Genomic DNA, 19,057 nt, shown 5'->3' with positions numbered 1-19,057 from the left:
GGAATGTGCTGGCACTAGACACCGGGCAAAACAAACGAGCTTGTGATCACACTCAAGTGTCAGATACCAGGATGTTTCGGCAGCGGCCCGGGCTTACATGCACATGCTTTACACATGGTGTTAGAGCACTGCCAGAGTGTGTATACCCAGGTCGGAGGGTTTCAGTCTTGCTGTGCTGCTCAGTTTATATAGATCTGCTAAGCCCCTGAAACCACAACAGCCCTACTTTGCATAATGATGCTGACATTGCTGGAGGTATTGACACTGGATAAGGCTGCTTGAAGCTATGGCCTGTCTCAGTCCTGTTCAGGGACCAGGTGAAAGACAGCCCTGTACTACCCAACACAGCCCACAACCCAGGGTAACAAGATACGCTGCTGTCTCCCCCACAAGACACACTCAGGCAGCAAATCAAAAGCTCCCGAAGAAGCACGCTGGCCTGCTGCCACTGCAGAACTTAGGTTTTCACCAATTTCTCCTCAAGTACCTGGTCACAGTGGCCTAGGAGTATCTACAAAATGATTCTTTGTACACCCATAAGCAACTGTTACGTGGGTGGCAGCTTGGTGAAATCCCACACTAACAGCTTGGGTAAACTGGTAACAGCGTGGTGGGTTGACCTTGGCTAGGCACCAAGTGCCCCCCAAAGCCCCTGTCAGTCCCCTCAGCTGGACAGGGGAGAGAAAATATAATGAAAAGCTCACGGCTCAAGGTAAGGACAGGGAAAGATCACTCACCAATTATTGTCACGGGCAAAACAGACTTAACTTGGGGAAATTAGTTTAATTTATTACCATTCAAATCAGAGTAGAATAATGAAAAATAAAACCAAAACTTAAAGACACCTTTGCCATACTCCTCCCTTCTTTCTGGGTTTAATTTCACTCCCAAATTCTCTACCCCTCCTCCCACAAAGTACAGGGGAATGGGGAATGAGGGTTGCAGTCAGTTCATCACATATTGTTTCTGCCACTTCTTCCTCCTCAGGGAGAGGACTCTGAGCTCACACTCCTCCCCTGCTCCAGCATGGGGCTCCTCCCATGGGACTGTCCTCCATGAAATTCTTCAACCTGAGTCCTTCCCACAGGCTGCAGTTCTTCACAAACTGCTCCAGCGTGGGTCCCCTATGGGGTCACAAGCCCGGCCAGTAAACCTGCTCCAGTGCAGGCTCCTCTCTCCACACAGCCACAGGTCCTACCAGGAACCTGCTCCAGCACAGGCTTCTCATGGAGTTACAGCCTCCTTCGGGCATATCCACCTGCTCTGGTGTGGGGTCCTCCACAGGCTTCAGGTGGGGATCTGCTCCACCATTAACCTCCATGGACTGCAGGGGCACAGCCTAGTCTCACCGTGGGCTGCAGGGGAATCTCTGCTCCAGTGCCTGGAGCTCCTCCTCCCCTGATTTTGGTGTCTGCAGGGTTGTTGCTCTTATGTATTCCCTTCTCTTTTCCACTGCAGTTTGTTGTGCAGGGTTTTTTTTGCCCCTTCTTAAATACATTATCCCAGAGGTGCTACCACGATCACAGCAGCAGGTCCTTCTTGGAGCCAGCTGGCACTGGCTCCATTGGACACTGGGGAAGCTTCTAGCAGCTTCTCACAGAAGCCACCCCTGTAGCACCCCTGCTACTGAACCTTGCCCCGCAAACCCAATACACACAGCACATTATATCTGCAAGACGATCCTACAGCACAATCACCGTATTTCACAGAATCACAGAATGGTTGAGGTTGGAAGGGCCCTCTGGAGGTCATCTGGTACAATCCCCCTGCTCAACCAGGGACACCTACAACAAGCTGTCCAGGACTGTGTCAATGTGTTCTTTTAATATCTCTTAAGGAGGGAGATTCCACAACCTCACTAGGCAACCTCTGCCAATGCCGAGTCATCCTCACAGCAAAAAAGTCTTTCTTGATGTTCAGAGGTAACCTCCTGTGTTTCAGCTTATGCCTACTGCCTCTTGCTGTCACTGGTCACCAATGAAAAGAACCTGGCTCTGTCCTCTTTGTACCTTTCCTTCAGGTGTACGTATAAATTGGTAAGATCACTTCCCAACCCTTCTCCAGGCTGAACAGTCCCAGCTCTCTCAGTCTTCCTTCACAGAGGAGGCAAGTTTAACTCCCTTCACCACATTAGGCACCTTTTGCTACAGTCTTTCCAGAAGCTCCATGCCTCCCTTTCTTGTACTGGGAAGCCCAACCTCCAACTCACTGCCCACGAAGCTGAATGAGAAGAGTTTTAAGTGCTCTACTAGATGAAGAAACGTTTTTTCTGGGACATGTGGGAGCTCAGGCTGTATCTGTGGCAGTGCAGAGTCATGTCCCAGCCATACTTTGGCTGTGTTAGTGCAAGTCTGAAAACTACCCAAAACCTGCTCGTCTCCACTGTTACTCAAGATAATACAATCCCACAAGTAAGTAGTAGTACCATGGACCTCAAATCCTCATCTTGGTGGGATTGAGTCTGCCCATGGAAGTCTAAAAACTAAATAGTAAGTGGGAGAAGGTATCTTGTCAGCATCCCAGACTTCCAACTGCAGTGAAGTCCTGGAAATCCACTTTCTCCTTGATAACAAGGAGCACTCCGCCTCTTAAGCATAGACCCGGACCCTCTGCAGAAGATGTGGAACTCCTTACAACAGGCCTCTAAAGCCAGTGTTTCTCAAGGTGCAAACTGAAGCTTTTTTCATATTTCACAGAAGTGCTAAGCAGCTGCTGCTGGCATTCACCAAGCATTTACACATAGACAAAAGCACTGACATATAGTCATGCAGTGCTTATAAGGTGGATAAACTATGACCACTATGCATGCAGTACATAGGAGAAGCCTGCAGGTACCCTGAGGCAAGCGCACAGGCAGCTGGGACAGCTATTCTGTTAAGAGTGCACTCCATTCGGATGCAAGCAAGCCCCCTGGAATAGATCAAAGGGCTTGCTCAACTTTAACAGAAATAATGACAGCAAAATTGTACATGTGCCTGAAGTACACTCCATGAGACAAATTACTTTGAATCTTGCAAATTATAAACACCTAAACACATCACACTTACTATCCTGACATGCAGTCTGAACAATGTTTCTGTTCCATACCAGAAGTAAACAACAACCTAGAGGTAAACTCCTGGACAGGTAAAGACGACATTCAAGAGTTTTGTCCTGGGGACTAGTCACTGGATTTTTGTGGAAGATGGAGTTGCAGAGTTTGGACAGTTTCCATTGTTAGAAAAGGAGGAAAAACATTCAGAAAGCCAGGCTGGCCACAGAGGTCAGAATATTGTTGCACTATTGAAAGTAAGGGGGAGGGTGTGATGCACTTATTTAGCAGAAAAAGATCAAAACAAGATTAAAATTAAATGAATAATCAATTTAAACAGAGAAATTTAACTGCTTGTACAAACATTCTAGGTGCCAATGATAAACCCAAAACTGCTAATACACAGGCATAGATTTGAAGAGAGCTGTAACTGAAGCATAGATTTACACAAGTTCAGTGATTAGGTTTTTTATATACTTCAGAACTGGCTTGCTGCCAGTGATCCTTAGTATTTTTGGTTTAAACTCTTAATAGAGGAAAAATTGACACAAAAGCTGGTGCCATGGCAGATGACTCAGTCACAGTTAATTTGACAACTGAGTGAGGCTCCTTAAACACCTTCATGAAAAGGGAAGGAGATACAATCTCCCAGGTCCACATAACTAATGTTAGAAGGTCTCAAGCAAATCACCTTTTTATTTCTGCAAGTTTATGAACTGTAATTTATAAATAATAAAAGCCCCACATAGAAGTATTTCTTAAGAAAAAGAACATGTGGTACAGCTACAGTCAAAAGTAACTGTGTGATTACAACTCTATACCATTTGCCTTGTGTAATCAAGAGAAGTCCAACACCAGTAGTAGAGCTATGTTAACAGGTATGCTGAGTTTCATGAGAGCTACTTTAGCAAAAGCTGGCAGAATGAATTACAAGTGTAGATAAGATTTAGATTTAAAACAGAAACAATTGGGAGTAATTTCAGAACATGTTATGAAATAGCTCAGACATCCGCAATTAAAAAAAAAAAAAAAGAAAAATGCAAAATAATAAAAGCAGCATGGATAGGAGTGGAGGTAAAAGAGGTAAACTGGAATAGGTAAGCCAAAAATTTGGGAAATTTCACAAACTGCTAACAGAAAGTCAAATAAAGGACTCTAGGGCTCCATGTGAGACCTTGCTTTTTTTTTTTTTTGTTAATCACAGAACACTTGAAACCTGTAGAACACTTTGTATTTATTAACATATTAAAAACATACAAGTAATGTGTTAATAAATTAACACATTAAAAACAGTTTGCAAGTATTTCTGATTTGTTTATAGGGAAACACAGACCACATTTGCAGTGACAATTAAAGAGTTTCCACTGTAGCACCCACTGAAGACAAACACTACAAACGATTTACTGAAGTTAGAACATTGTCACTCAGCAGGTCCAGACACCCCTTAGCAAAGACTTTGAGAATGACTGGCTAGCAAGTTATCCTGCCTTGTAACTCTCAAAGTGTCACCCAAAAAACTCCCAAGGATAGGAAAAGGTGTGAGGGAAAGAGAATGCATACCAAGTGTATGCAGTTACAACATTTCAGATGGTTTGCCGTACAAAGTCAGTGGTTTTGAGGAACTAGGCATCTGCTACGCAACTGATCATACAACAAACCAACACAGCATGCATCATATAACAGTTGTTTAAACAGTAAGTATTAAATTACACAGGCAAAAGTCCTCATCAAACAGCTGTCTTCCAAACAGGATACCAGTAACGTTAAGATTGGGGTAAGAAACTCAAATATGTACACCCAAGAAACAGAGTAAAACCATCAAATTATTACTGACAGTACTTGTAGGTAACACAAAAGCTGTGGACCCGAAAATTATGAAGAGGATACAATGCTGAAAAGTGATTTGAATAACCTGTAAACCAGAAACAGGCAAAGACTGCATCTGAATACTGTTAAACGTAAGCTTGTCAATGAATGAACCCACCCTGAAAAGCCATTATTTAGAGGAGTATTTGAGTTACAGCAGACAGTCATCCAGACATAATTAAACATCATGGCTCAAAAGGCTATTGCACTCCTCGAACACACCTCAGCAGTGGTAACCAAACTAGCAGAAGAGAAATTTTATTCCTGTACTTGTAATAACAAATATATACGCATCAGTGTTCAATTCTCATCACCTGTACCTCAGTAATGATGTTGAAGAGCTGGAAAGGAGTCAGAAGACAGCCACAAGAATGATTACAGGATTAGCAAATCCACCCTCCAGTTACAGAGTTAGGACTCTCTGTGTCCTGAACTTGAACCATCCAGACTGAGCCACAAATAGTGGACACTGGAATTTTTTTCTTTTTGTCCTTAATTGCTGTTAATAAATGCAATTTTCAAGATTATGATTAATTTAAACCATGAATAGTGTAGTCTGTTTATTCCTTATACTTCACCTAATGTCCGAAAATAAATTTCACAATAAACGAACAGGTTATCAGACAGGGTGGTGGCATTTTGTATAATAGCAATGTACTTTGGTTCAAAAACCACCTCATCCAACAAAAAAAAACCCAAAGAAAGCACACAAGCAAGCCTGGGAGCTATGGAGCACACCAATATATACAATTAACATCACTATACCTAAACTACAATCTAGATAGGTAGATTGAAACATTGTTTTAAAGAAAGTAAAATACACTAAATAAACAAATTAAGCATTTGCCTTGGTTATGGCCCCATTCTGACCACTTCCCAGAGTTTTGGCTTTCTGTGCACATAAAAAAAACTTGCAAAGGAATGGGAAAGTGTTCAGAGAATTGCACATCACTGTGCAGAATTGCTTGGTATCATGTAAGCAAGACAAATAAAACATATGCGCTGAAGGTGATGACCTGGTTCTCCAGCTATGGATTATTCCAGAAAACAACTGTCACTCCTTAGAGACACAAACCACTAAAACACAAAGTAAAGACATCACAAAATACTGTTGTGGAGTTTTTTTCTTCCTTTTTTAAAGCTATTCTAACATAAGAACATGCCCTAACAGCATGACAAGTCATATATACAGTAACTTTGCATAATTACAACAAAAAACCACCTTATTTGCCTTTTTAAACAACAAAAGCTATGTATCTCCTTCTGCTTTCCTGGTTTTCTATTATTTAATGGGAAAACTCCACAGACAAAAAAATTCAATGTAAAAACTTAAATACTATGCTCCTCACTTTACTACATGAAATTGTACACCAAAGATGCCTGCAAATTAAAAGATTCAGCCGAAGTATTTTCTGAGAATAACCAAAGGAAAAGTGCTCTGATAAAACTCAGATGGCCATAAATAATAAAAAAAAAAAACTAAAAAAAATACACATACAAAAAGAAAAGACACAAGAATTTCTCCACGGGAAACTACTTAAAAACATACACAGTAACTTAACTGTCCAATATCAGAGGTTTGCATTTGTCATTGGGAGTACATTGAGTACTATTAGCAAATTCTGTTCAGGTTGTTTATCTGGTTTTGGTTCAAAGGCTAAAATCTTTAGAGATTATCATGAGGCTAGTTCTTAACCCTAACTAGATTTAATAATTAATAGTAGTGTATTACTCTGTTGTACAGCCAAACACAGAACAAAACCACAGTGAATCAGAATTCATTATTATCATGTCTTGCAGATAAGACATAAGAATGCATGGAATTAAGTAAATAAACCCCAAGAGAACAAAAATTGCTCTGGACAGAGAATGTTTCTAGATTGCTATGATCACAGATGGTATTAAAAGCCAAGCTTAAATGATTACAAGCCAAGCCATCTTTAAAAGTAAAATATTACTGATGCTAACCCTAGAATTCGAGCAAACATGCTATTAGTCAATTAAGTCAAATTCAGCAATTCCAATGGATCTTAGTTTTGTTTGTAGAAAATACTTGATTTTACATTTTGATGAAAGCAAATCTACTCTTAAATGGTCTGTCCTGCCTTCCTATGAAGTCAGCTGCTAAACCAGGAGAAACAGTCATCTAAGTGAAATCCAGCTTTTCATGAATCAGAGTAAATGTTTATTTTACCATTTTGATGCTGAGATAATCAAGAGACTATGAGGAAACTGAACACAGTACAAAAAAATCTCACATTTTTCTTCTCCACATTCTCACTGAAAAAACTGTAAGTGTGTTTAGGTGCATTTTCAGAGGAAAATAAATAAATAAAGTACTGTTCCATCCAGCAGTGAGGTTGGGAAGAGGTGTAACATCTTTAATTCCAGGGAACTACTTACTACCAAAGCATTCCAATGACAGAATAGTTTGGGTTGGAAGGGACCTTCCACGATCATCTAGTCCAGCCCCTGTACTACAGGCAGGGGATATATCTCACTAGATCAGGTTGCTCAAGGCTCCATCCAGCCTGACCTTCAACACTTCCATGGAAAGGACACCCACAGCTTCTCTGGGCAACCTGTTTCAATGTCTCATCACACTAATTTAAAAAAGTTCTCTGTGTCCAATCTAAATCTACCCACTTTCAGTTTAAAACCATTGCCCGTTGTCCTGTCCCTACAGGCCCAGGTAAAAAGTCTTTCTCTGTCTTTCTTATGCACCCCTTTGCAGAGGGAAAGGCTGCAACAAGGTTTCCCTGAAGCCTTCTTGTCTCCAGGCTGAGCAACTCCAACTCTCTCAGCTTTTCTTAATAGGAGAGGTGTTCTAGCCCACTGACCACTTTTGTGGCCCTCCTCAGGACCTGCTCCAACAGGTCCGTGCCTGCCTTGTACTGGGGAGCCCAGAGCTGGCAGCAGTATTCCAGGTGGGGTCTTGATGAGAGCAAAGGGGCAGAATCACTTCCCTCGACCAGCTGCCACGCTTCTTTCTTTGCATCCCAAGATAGAGTTGGCTTTCTGGGCTGCAAGTGCACATTGCTGAGTCTGGTTTACATTTTCATCCACCATTACCCCCAAGCCCTTCTCTGAAGGCTTGCTTTCAATTCCTTTATCCTCCAGCCTGTACTGATGTTGGGGACTGCCCCAACCCAGGGGCAATGCACCCAACACCTTGCACTTGGCCTTGCTGGACTTGATGACATTCACATGCGCCCACTCCTCAAGCCTGTCAGGGTCCCTCTGATAGCATCCCTTCCTGTAAGCATACCAACGCACCACTCCGCTTGGTATCAACTGGAAATTTGCTGAGGGTGCAACTCAATCCCAATGTCCATGTCATAATGAAGTTATTACACAGTATGATCCCTTGCAGGACATCACTCATTACTGCTTCCAGCTGGACACTGAGCTATTGGCCGTAATTCTTTGGATGCAGTATTCAAGCCAATTCCTCACCCATCTAACAGACCATCCATGAAACCCATATCTCTCCAATTTAGCAGTAACAATATTGTGGGGAACCATATGAAAGGCCTTACAGAAGCTTAAATAAGAGGACATCTTCCTCTCTCCCCTGATGCAGTCGCCCCATCACAGAAGGCCAAGAGATTAGTCAGGCACATTTTGCCCTTCGTGAAGTCACTCCAGCTGTCTCTAATCACCTCCCTGTCTTACACATGTTTCAGTGTATCTTCTAAAAGGATATATCCCATGATCTTAAGGTTAAGGCTTAGTTACAGCCAGAGTTTTGGCTTGATGTTGCCGAAGAGTTTTCCCTATCTTGCTGGATTAGAAAAAGTTTCACACAACGGAAGTGTTTCTGATGGGGGATTTGCACTAAATCCGTTTGGCATGACATGCAACACCTATTACTTCCCGGATGAAAACACCACACAAAAATTCACTTAAAATTAGACTTGATGGATTAGAGGAACTGTAATGAGATAAAGGGACTTTGATCTCTAAATGTCTCTTTTGCTAATGGGCCAGGTCAGCAGTGTTCAAAAGTCAGACAGCTGCATGTTGGGCTGCACTCTGAGATAAGCTACTGATCTCACCATTGTTAATGATGACGAGGTACATACATCATAACCATCCCTAATAAAAACTGGCAGCCTCAGGACAGGAGAGATTAAATAGACATGAAGATTTCCACCCTTTTTGAAAATACTTCCAAGTGTCAGGTTCCATCATCACATAAACATGAAAAAGATAACTTAATGAGAGAAGTATACAAATATACGTGTAAGACCATGCGTTTTATTCTTTGGGCTTTTTTTCCCCCCAGCAGAACCATACAGTGTCTTAGTCTCCAGGCTACTATTACTTCTTTTTTAAAAACAAACGAAAAAAGAAGTAGAAGTGAGAAGTATTGTGAGACTCATTGTTTTCTCTCCTAAAAGATCAAGCGAGTTAAGAATATTTTGGAGTTGTTTGGTTTGGGTTTTTTTCAAAACTGTTCTTTTTTGCAAACCAGCTTTGAAAGGTCTCCACTGTCAATACAAATGTTGATTTCAATGTCACCTAGACAACGCTCTTCAAAATGACAAACATCAAATCATCCAAGTATGTGGACAGCTATGTAAGAACCTGTTGAAGATACATGAATTATGCCTTTAGTTTTCAGCATTTAGTTTCCATTGCTTTTACCGCTCTGGTCTATGAGACAGAGTGGTACATAACAGTGCTTGGTAGAGCCAATGTCAGAGCAAAATAAATGTTCCATACTTGATCCTGTTTCCCAAGCTGGATCAGTTCCTAAAAGCACAAGGAATTCTGGCATCTTTCCCAACTTCTATGCATTTTGAGTTTTTCTAGCCTTGTAAGATAGCATTGCTGCTACAGAAACCATTTGACTTTCTGTCTGACTCTGTTCACCCAGAAACGTGGGGCTGTAGCGGTCAGCATTCTTTTCAAAACATTCTCTAACATGAGCAAGATAACTAACACTAAACACTGAAGACTTACAAGTTTAAAAATCTCCTGTGATGGGTTTAAAGAATAAAGACAGAAAAGCAACTTTCCTTTACTTACAGAAGTGCTCTCACTCAGCACAATGATACTCGCCAAACATTATCTTAGTTTCCTTTGAGTTTGCAGCTGGCAGAGCAATGAACTAGCCAAGGACCAAGACGCAGTGTGCTAGCAGCCAGTCAGTGTATAGCTCACGTACATAAGACATACTAACAAGACCAGGCAGTAATGTATATCCTGTGCTGTAAGAGCAAATACTGTGAAATATAAAATATTTTTTCCTAATGGAGAATTTCAAAATGGACTGAAGATATGTTCATTACATAGTACTTCAGTTTATAGAACCACACTCCATTTCTAAATTGTCAATTCCTGTTTACTGGAAGAATCTCTAACAGGTTGGGTTTCCATCTCATCCAACTATACCAAATTCCTACAGAATAGTAAACCTGAGCTCTTAACTTGGATTTTACTTGAAGGTGGCTAAATATCTGGAAAAAAACTTCTGGTCCACATTTGGTGATACTTAACCAAGATTAGAGCAGTATTTCCAGTTAACTTTAAAAGAGTTAAGGACCTAATCGCATTGATCTCTTCAGACAAGAGATTTTAGCTGGGACTCGGGGGAAGGAATATAACACCATTTCAAACATTAACTGCCCTTTCCACAATTTGCCTTGGGGAAAAATAAATCTTTTTCAACAGACTTTTGATAACTGGGGCTCAGTCCCAAAGCATTTTGACAAGGACCACCATAACATTCTCCTAGATGGCCAAAGGCATGAATAAACAATGAGGACAGGACCCTGGGTAGACATTTAATCTATCTACTTGCTCTGAGACAAAACCAGAGCCAGACCCAGGAACTAGACAAAACTATCTAGTTCCATCCCTAACAGATGCTTCCACATAGCAGAGCAGGTCAGCCTAACTCACAAACAGCATAGCTTTGAGATAAAAGTATTGATATGCAGCTCAGCTCTGCTGAGGCAACAGTGATACAGGCTCTATCTTTTCAATTTACTGTATCACTAGGGGGTTCTACTTTCAGCAACTTTCTGACGTTCTGTTGCTTTATTCAAGCTACGCAGATATTGCACACCACCTACTCTTCAAGGAAAGACAAGATGAACCACCAAAATGGGGCTTGCCTAAACCGTATAATTCATATCAGTGGTTTGCTGGGTGATTCTGCCTGAATGGACTGACAAAGGAGGAATCTTGTTCGGTGGCTATTTTTTATTATTATTTTATTTTTTAAATAGCTAGGTTACCTTCTGAAATGCAGAATAAAAGCAACAACAGGGCTTTTCTGTTAGCAACTACATCTGCTCAGGGATTCTGGGATAAAACTCTATAGTACGGTTAAATGCTAAGCATAGTATGCAAATTAAGTAGTTTGATTATTCCATGCCATTTGTCCTTTGAAAACCCACAAAGGACAAAAATCTGTAGATGATCACCCTTCAGTTTAGTCTCTGTATCAACATTAATTATTGGGGGAAAAATGTGCTTTCAGAACATTTAAGATTTAATCTTCAATTTAGCTTGAAAAAACATTTGTGCTGTTCCTGGAACTCTCCCAGTAACTTTCAAAACTTTTAACTTCTGGAACTCTGCTATCTATTAGACTCATGCCCTCCAGTGTTAATGCATCTAACTTCTTTGCACAGAGTTAACAATACTTAAAACCTGCGGCATGCATGCTTCAGTCTCTGATGCTAAGTACACTGCCTTTACAGCTTCTTAGTATTTCCTACATTCTGATTCTTCCTTGGTTTTGTACTGCTTTTCTGATCTTTGATCTTGCCAGGAAGAGGTTTTATAATTAAATAAATGGTGAGTGCTGAAATACTTCCATTATTTTATTATTAACAGCTGTTTACTTAGTAGCATTCAACTGCAAGAACCGATTTTTCCTGAGTCTTATACCATTCAGCAGGGCAAGAAAAGATCCTTGGTGTTTATAGCATTCTACTACTGCAACAAAGCTAATCACCATTAGCCACCCATCTAAATGTTACCTCACACCTTCATGGGATTGATTTTACAGAGATTGTTATATTATTTCAAAAGAAATGCTTTCCCCTATGAAATTGCCATTATGTACCAACAATAACAAATGGAAGCAACTAAAGAGCAGAATTATTATTTTTTAAACTTTGCAACATACACTCAAATGTCCATTCTCAAAAGATTCTTCTGCTCAGCATATACTTTTCCTTCCTGCACTAAGTCAACACTGCTCGTCAATGTAAGATACGAATTTGGGGTCACTTGACATATGAACAAAATTAAATTAGCCAGAATTCTTTTGACTATTAAGGCCCTCATCTAGTTCCTATTAACTTCAATGTATGTAGACCATTTCTAAAGTAGTAAAACCAAAACAACAACAAACTCTTTTAATGGCTGCAAACAAAACATCCCTTCATGATGCACTAAAAATAAAGAAATATGTTCTTAAATATGTTCTAAATCTATGTTCTTCATAAGTTATCACACTGATATCCAGATGATGAACTGTGTTTTCCTCCAAAAAAAGACATATTTTTTATATATGGACATATATGTCTATATAAGAATACATCAAGTTGTTTTGCATCCAGAATGAAATTTTATTTCCTTAGAATCAGCTTCTGCTGAATAGTAGATACTTGCCAATCTAGTTTCAACACATATCAAGATGAACTTTAACTATTTGTTCATTTTACGGTTGTAAATATATACTGCAGTACATACTAAACTAAACTACCTCAAATTATTCAAAAGTGTTCAGTAGGCCAGACCAATGCAAATACAAGTTACAGGAAAGATAGGGAAGCTTGCTTATTTCTCTAGCTGAAGAAAAAGTTACATAAAACCAGTGTACTCCACTGATGGCTTAATGGACCCACATCCTCTTCAATTTACCTACAGAAAGCATAAGTATTTGTTAATTCACCAAGTTCTGTATGTAAATCTTTAGTTCAGCTGACAGGTATAAGAAAATAAATGCATGTATATCCTGCATGCTTGCCAGATATTCAGCTTATGTTCAAAAGCATCTTTCCACCTAAGACTTTTTGCCACTCACACTACTTCAAATGGTTTATCTTCCACCTGTTTTCTTTGGTAATGCATAGAGAATAAAAATACACTCATATCAGCAAACGTGTCAGTGAAGCAAGTTGAGCATCTCAAACATATGAAACACCTACCCCTTAAAAAACCCCACGTTTTGTACATGACAACACCAGCTAATACGCCACAAAATAGCAAACACTGTAACTCACCTCCAGTACTTAAATTTTGCCAAGGTTTATAGATATGTAGGGGTAGCTAGCCAGCTAGCATGATACTGCCACATTAATTTCTTACGTACTTAAGACAGTGAGTATTTCCCACTGAGAAAATAGAGTATAATATAAACATCTACAGTTTACAGGCAGAGAATGACTAGGATTGAAGGTTTATGGCTACAATCTACGCTGCAGGCTCAAATGCTGCTTTCTGAGACCATGCAAAATTTCCATGGACAACAAGCAAAATTATGTGAGACCTCGAGCACATGGCTCTTACTGCTTAATAATAAATATGTACATATATATATGCTTAAATGCCAGCATGCTGAATACTTCTGTTTGGCATATAACAACATAAAACATTAAAACACCTCTTTTTTTTCCACTTATAAAAAAAATATAAGTGTTTTTACAGCTAACAGCAAACAATGGATGGCGATTAACAACTGTAAGCTCTGGAGAACAATCATAGGGTTTCACAAAGTGCTCAGCAGTAATGAAATCCAGAAGAGTTTGGAAAATACGTAAGATTAAAACCAAATTCAGCAGAATACTGAATTTATTCCAAAGCGCCTTAAAAACCTTACAGCCAAGTAGTGCTAGCTGAAATACTACTATGCAATATGCTCCAGTGCATATTTCTGAATTCTGGCTTTTCAGGATTACAGTAGTAAAAAAATACTTTGTCCTGTTCTAAGCTGTTCCAGAAATTAAGCAATGATGTACAAAAATGTACCTAACAGTGGTATTTTAATCACAGATGGGGTTTATTTTAAAACGAATACTTAAAAATAATCTTAGCATGCAGCAGAAGTTTTCCGTAAATAACTGAGCATTTTAAACTCTCTGATCCCATGAAAAGTAAAAAGATACCACCATGAATGCGTACTGAGCACAGGGTGCCTGTGTGTGTCACACAGTAACAAGAGGAAACTAGCTCACTCTGCAAGGAAGCACTGTATCTTCCACAAGTTAAGGACAAAACCCCCTTCTCTTCTGATCATGAAATAGTAAGTTTCTCTGTATTTGCTACATATGTGCATTTACATATATGTACACATAATTTTTAAACAAGAAAACAATCTTGCATTGATATGCGTATTTGTGCCTTAAAACTTTTTGAGTTATTAATACCTTTGACTTTGCACTTAAAGTCTGAAGAATATGCACTGTCAATTAACATGGCTCAGCTTAAACTGTGCTAGTACTTTCTTTATGACCCAAAGGATATGCCTCAGTCCCATATTCAAAAGCTTTTAACCCACTTAGGCTTTTAAGTCCCACAATACTTTAAAAGGTTGAAAAGTTGGCACTTCTGAATAAAAGAAAACACAAAAGAAAACAAACACATTTGCCTATGTTTACATCAAATAAAATCAAGCACTGTAGTAATTTAAGTTTTGAAGGGGAAAGACATGTAATGGGACAGTAAAGGTCTATTCAATTAAAAAAAAACATGGAATTTCAAGTGGGTTTTGTGCTACAGCCTCACTGTTTATAATGACTACTTTTCTATTCTGAAATGGTTTTGTCTGTCTCATAACCATGTGAATGACCCACATAAACTCAATAACCAAATAACCAAGCAACTGCCTATGCCAGGGAAGCAGCATGACTGAGGGGACGGGGGACGGGGTGGGGGGGGGAAACTGGTGTTAAATACCTAAAATAAACCCACCAATAAAAAAAGTTTTCCTCAAAATTTGTTCATAAATTGAAACATGAATATCTACCCAATCCCACAACTCCTAACAGTGGTACACCACTATAATGATCTCATCTTGCAAAATGCAGTAAGTGTTAATCCAAACAGCTGCACATGCACACACACTTTCAGTCAAAGTATGACTGAGGCTGACAAGACAAAAGACCAAAAGCGTCTGCACAGTAACAATTTATGTATTGTTTCATTACCCAAGTATACAGATATGCTGTCAAGTATGAGCAGCTGAACGTTCACCCTCTTGGTCTCCAGTACATCATGCTTATGCCTTCAAATGCGTGTCAGAACTCTTGGTTTGCACTGATGGTGATGAATGCAAAAACTTTTCATGAAGGCAGTCAAGAGAGTTGTCCCCAACACTTTCTGTGGGTCAGCTTCTCCAGTGTTCTCCTTCAAGTCACAGCACCATTCAGTCCAAAGCAATGCCACAACTAAGTCGCAGTCTACCACCACCTACCCCAACACTTCATGTTACCAGTGGGAGCACCTTGCGATACAGTACAAACTCTGCATCACTGACTTCAGAAGTGGACCTCCGAGTTCCTTGTCTGGGTAATACATGTTGGTCTCATTCAGTACATTTCATACTTTTTTGAAAACTTGGGAGAAGCCTCTAATACTTCTGGAAGAAAATCCAGAAAATACAGAAACAATCTGGATCCAAGTAACAAGTCAAATATGCCAACTGCCTCTCCTGAAGCAAATGTGTATCACTAAGTAATTAAGTATCTGTAAAGTTAAGTAAAGGCAAGCTAGCTATGCCCTATTTCATCTTCTTCCTGAATCTTGTAACAGTCACAACATGCATCTCCATAAACCAAAATCAGGCCAAAATGAGACAGAACATTACTACTGGGACTGCTGCATCTGTCTTCACCACTCCCTTCCCACACCAGTTAAGGATCCCAACTGCTTTCTCCATATCTAGAAGACAAGCTGCAGAAAATAGCATATTCATACAGAAGCACTAAAATGCATTCTGACTTTTCCTTTAAACTCTCCTTACCTCACTGAAAAGGCAGTTTACTCCCCCAGTATAAATCACTACTTTCCTAGACATGACCCAAGACAAAAGTTTTCTGCATAAACATCCCGCATCCACTTGGAACATCCCCACTCATCCACACACCAGACAGTGGTGCAGACATATTTCAAGGCCTCCCGGTCCCAGGCAGAAGCCCCATTACCAAGAAAGCTGCACGACATGCTAGAGCACACTGGATTAAGGGCAGTATTTTAATTCAAAAGGCCTATTTTAACACAAGCCAAATTTTTGTTAGATAAACACTGCCTCTGCATACTTGCGGCTCTGAAATAACAACCTCTGTTTTAATTAAAGAGAAATGGTACAACAGATTTTATTTCTTGACCAGTGGGTGGACTCCGAAGCTATCAAAGATACTGTCACCCTCCTGCATACTTCAGGTTACTCCTCAGCCTCGCGTATGCATCTGGGGCTTTGCCGTTCCCTTTTCTTTCTAAAAACCCATCCACAATCTGAGCATAAGCCGCTTATACCAGTTTACCTCATTAAATCGAAAATCGCCGTAAGAAACGCAACCACTGAGCCAACCACCTTCCCGAGGCTCGCAGAACAATGCAGACATTAAACCCGCCACCACCGATCCGCACAACGACTCCCCCTGCGCGTCCCTCCGTTAATCCACCGCCTTCCACCGCTCTCCCACAAACACCGTCGCCAACATGTGCCCCTGTTCCCCCCCACCCCGCACCCCCTCGCTCACCCGCCATCCATCCTTCCCCTCTCCATTTTGGAAAGCCGCTCCCCCCCGCACCGAGCCCACCCGCGGGAGCCGCGGCCGCTCGCCCCGCCGCCGCCGGCGATGCCCACGGCCGGGCACACACGCCCCGAGGCGGCCAGGGTACGGCCGGCGGCGGCGAGCGTCCGAAGGGGCAGCCCGAGCGACCCCGCCGCCGGCTGCCTCGGCCCCGCCATGTAACGCGCCGGCCGGAGAGAGCCCGAGACGGCGGCGGCGGGGCCGGGGCTGCAGCGCCGGCGGTACCGGGGGCGTGCGTGCCGGCGGCGGCCCGAGCCGAGCCGAGCCGGCCGGGCCGAGGCGGCCGGCGGCAGCCAGCACTCACCCAGCAGCAGCAGCTTCAGCTCCCGGCGGGCGTCCCGCTTGTCCCGGCGCAGCTGCCGCTCGATCTCGTCGTTGATCCGCCGGGCTTCCTTGGCTTCCTCGCTCAGGCAGCACGCCATGATGGACTCCAGAGTCATTCTTCCTAACTGGTTCAGACACAACCCCCCCACCCCCTAAAATCGCACGCACAGCCACACGCACCCCGCCGCCGCCGCACCGGCCCCGGGGGGCACAGGGGCTCTCTGCCCGAGAGCACCCGCCGGGCGCCCCAGGGCAAGCGCAGGCAGCTGCCTCGATGCCACACAGGGGCGAGGAGAAAGAGGCAGGGCCGCTGGCGGCGCGGGTCCGCGCTCCTTGCCGCTGACACCCGCCGCTGCCAACTCCTCCTCTCCTCTAAATCATGCACCGAACAGCATGGAAACATCCACCACGGCGGCAGCAGCTCTACCCAGCCGAGCCGAGCCACTGGCCGCCGCCACCCTCGCCCTGCTGCTCCCTTTCCGCCGCCGCCGCCCGCAGCCAAAGCGGTCCCCAGCTATCCCCGGCGGACGACACCCCCACCGCCCTCCGACGCGACCACCCCACCCCCCGTGGAAATGCTAATGCCCGCTAATCCCTCCCCCCCTCCGCACACACATTTCCCCGCCGCTTCCCGTGCCGCGGAGCGGACGCCCAGCTCCGGCGCGGTGGGAGAGCCCGCCGCTGCCCGGAGACCTCGGCGCGCCCGGCGGGGAGAGCTGCCTCAGGGCCGACCCTCCTTCCCGGCGCGGCGGCGGGGCGGCCGCTCGCCCCTCGGGAGGGGAGAGCCGCTGCCGGGGACCTGCCGCCGCTCGCCCCTGCCCTACCAGTAAGGACGACAGGGGGAGGGTGGCGGGGAACCGCTGCCGAGGAAAAGGAGGCGAGCAGGCAGCCAAGGGCCGGGCGAGCCCGGCTTTTCAATGGCTCGGCTCCGCGGGCGTGGTGAGGCAGAAATATGGCGGCCCGTCTCCCGCTCTCCCCCCGCGCCGCCGCACGCCGGGGGCCAGCGGCCGGGGGAGCCGGGCCCCCCCGGGATGCCGCCCCCCGCCCCCAGCCGGGCGCGGCGCCCCAAGTCCGCCCCCGCCCGCCTTGCTGCGGTGGCGGAGGGCAGGGGAGGGGAGGTGGGGGACAGAGCGGGCGACTTCTCGCACCAAATGGCCGCGAGGAACGCAGCCTGCTCGCGTCCGGCCAGCAGGGCAGAGCCTTCGCCCGCGCCCGCCGCTGCGTTTGCTTTCGCTTCCTTGTTTTTTCAGTCGGGGGGACACATCTTTATCTCGTGTCCGTCCTAGGACACATGATTTGGGCTGGCAGGGTCGAGGGGACACATCTTTATTTTGTGCCCGTCCTAGGACGCATGACTTGGGCTGGCAGGGTTGGGGGCAATATGTGGCAACTGAGAGGCGGGAAGGGAGGAGGGAGGGGAGAAGTGCCCCCTTCACCTTCAGCTGGAGTTGGAACGCAAAGCAGGACACACGCACACCACCAGGCACAAGCAAATTTTTGAGCCCACAGCCCTGACACGCTGCTGGAGAGGTTCAGTCACATGTGGCAAAAAGCAACGACGTTTACCTCTAGAGCAGTGGCACCCTTGACTGCCTCACTGAAAGACACCGATACGCTGCAGTTCGTGCTTTGCTGTTGTAACTTGTATTCAGCCAACACTTTGAACTGCCACCCCTCGCCCCAGCCCTGCTCCCCATGAGCTTCCCAGTCCCAAAAAAGCAGTCCTCACGCTGCCCTCCGGTAGCCCCCAGGGTGATGGTACACAATGGGGTGGGATGTGTTGACATAGCTTCTAGTTTTCGTGGATTTGTAAAACTTGCAAAACTCCAATACCTGCCCTTCCTTTGCTCACCTCCACATTAAACTCTGTACCTAGGAATGTTGCAAAATCTGCTGGGAAACTCATACTAGCCTATACAGTGGGTAGATGGGCACATCACTCTCCATCTTCTAGCTTAGGGTATGATGTCCTCTCCAGCACCTGTTGACATCTGTTTTGAAATTCAAGTGGTCTTTCCTAAAACTCTTCATATGTACTGACAACATGAATTAAATA

General features: G+C 43.7%; 1 protein-coding gene across 1 annotated transcript in view; it reads right to left on the bottom strand.

Moving 5' to 3' along the window:
* LOC101912464 (guanine nucleotide-binding protein G(q) subunit alpha) overlaps positions 1–17,550 on the bottom strand; it is a 136,521-nt gene extending 118,971 nt beyond the window's left edge. The window contains exon 1 of the mRNA XM_055790958.1: positions 16,982–17,550. Coding sequence (XP_055646933.1) covers positions 16,982–17,117 — 136 coding nt within the window. The 5' untranslated portion in view covers positions 17,118–17,550. The remainder of the gene's footprint in view (positions 1–16,981) is intronic.
* Positions 17,551–19,057: the final 1,507 nt, after the last annotated feature.

This window comes from Falco peregrinus, chromosome Z (assembly GCF_023634155.1).
Source record: "Falco peregrinus isolate bFalPer1 chromosome Z, bFalPer1.pri, whole genome shotgun sequence".
In the NCBI taxonomy this organism is placed as follows: domain Eukaryota; kingdom Metazoa; phylum Chordata; class Aves; order Falconiformes; family Falconidae; genus Falco; species Falco peregrinus.
The sequence above is the reverse complement of the archived record's forward strand: the minus strand, read 5'-3'. Positions and strand labels throughout refer to the sequence as shown.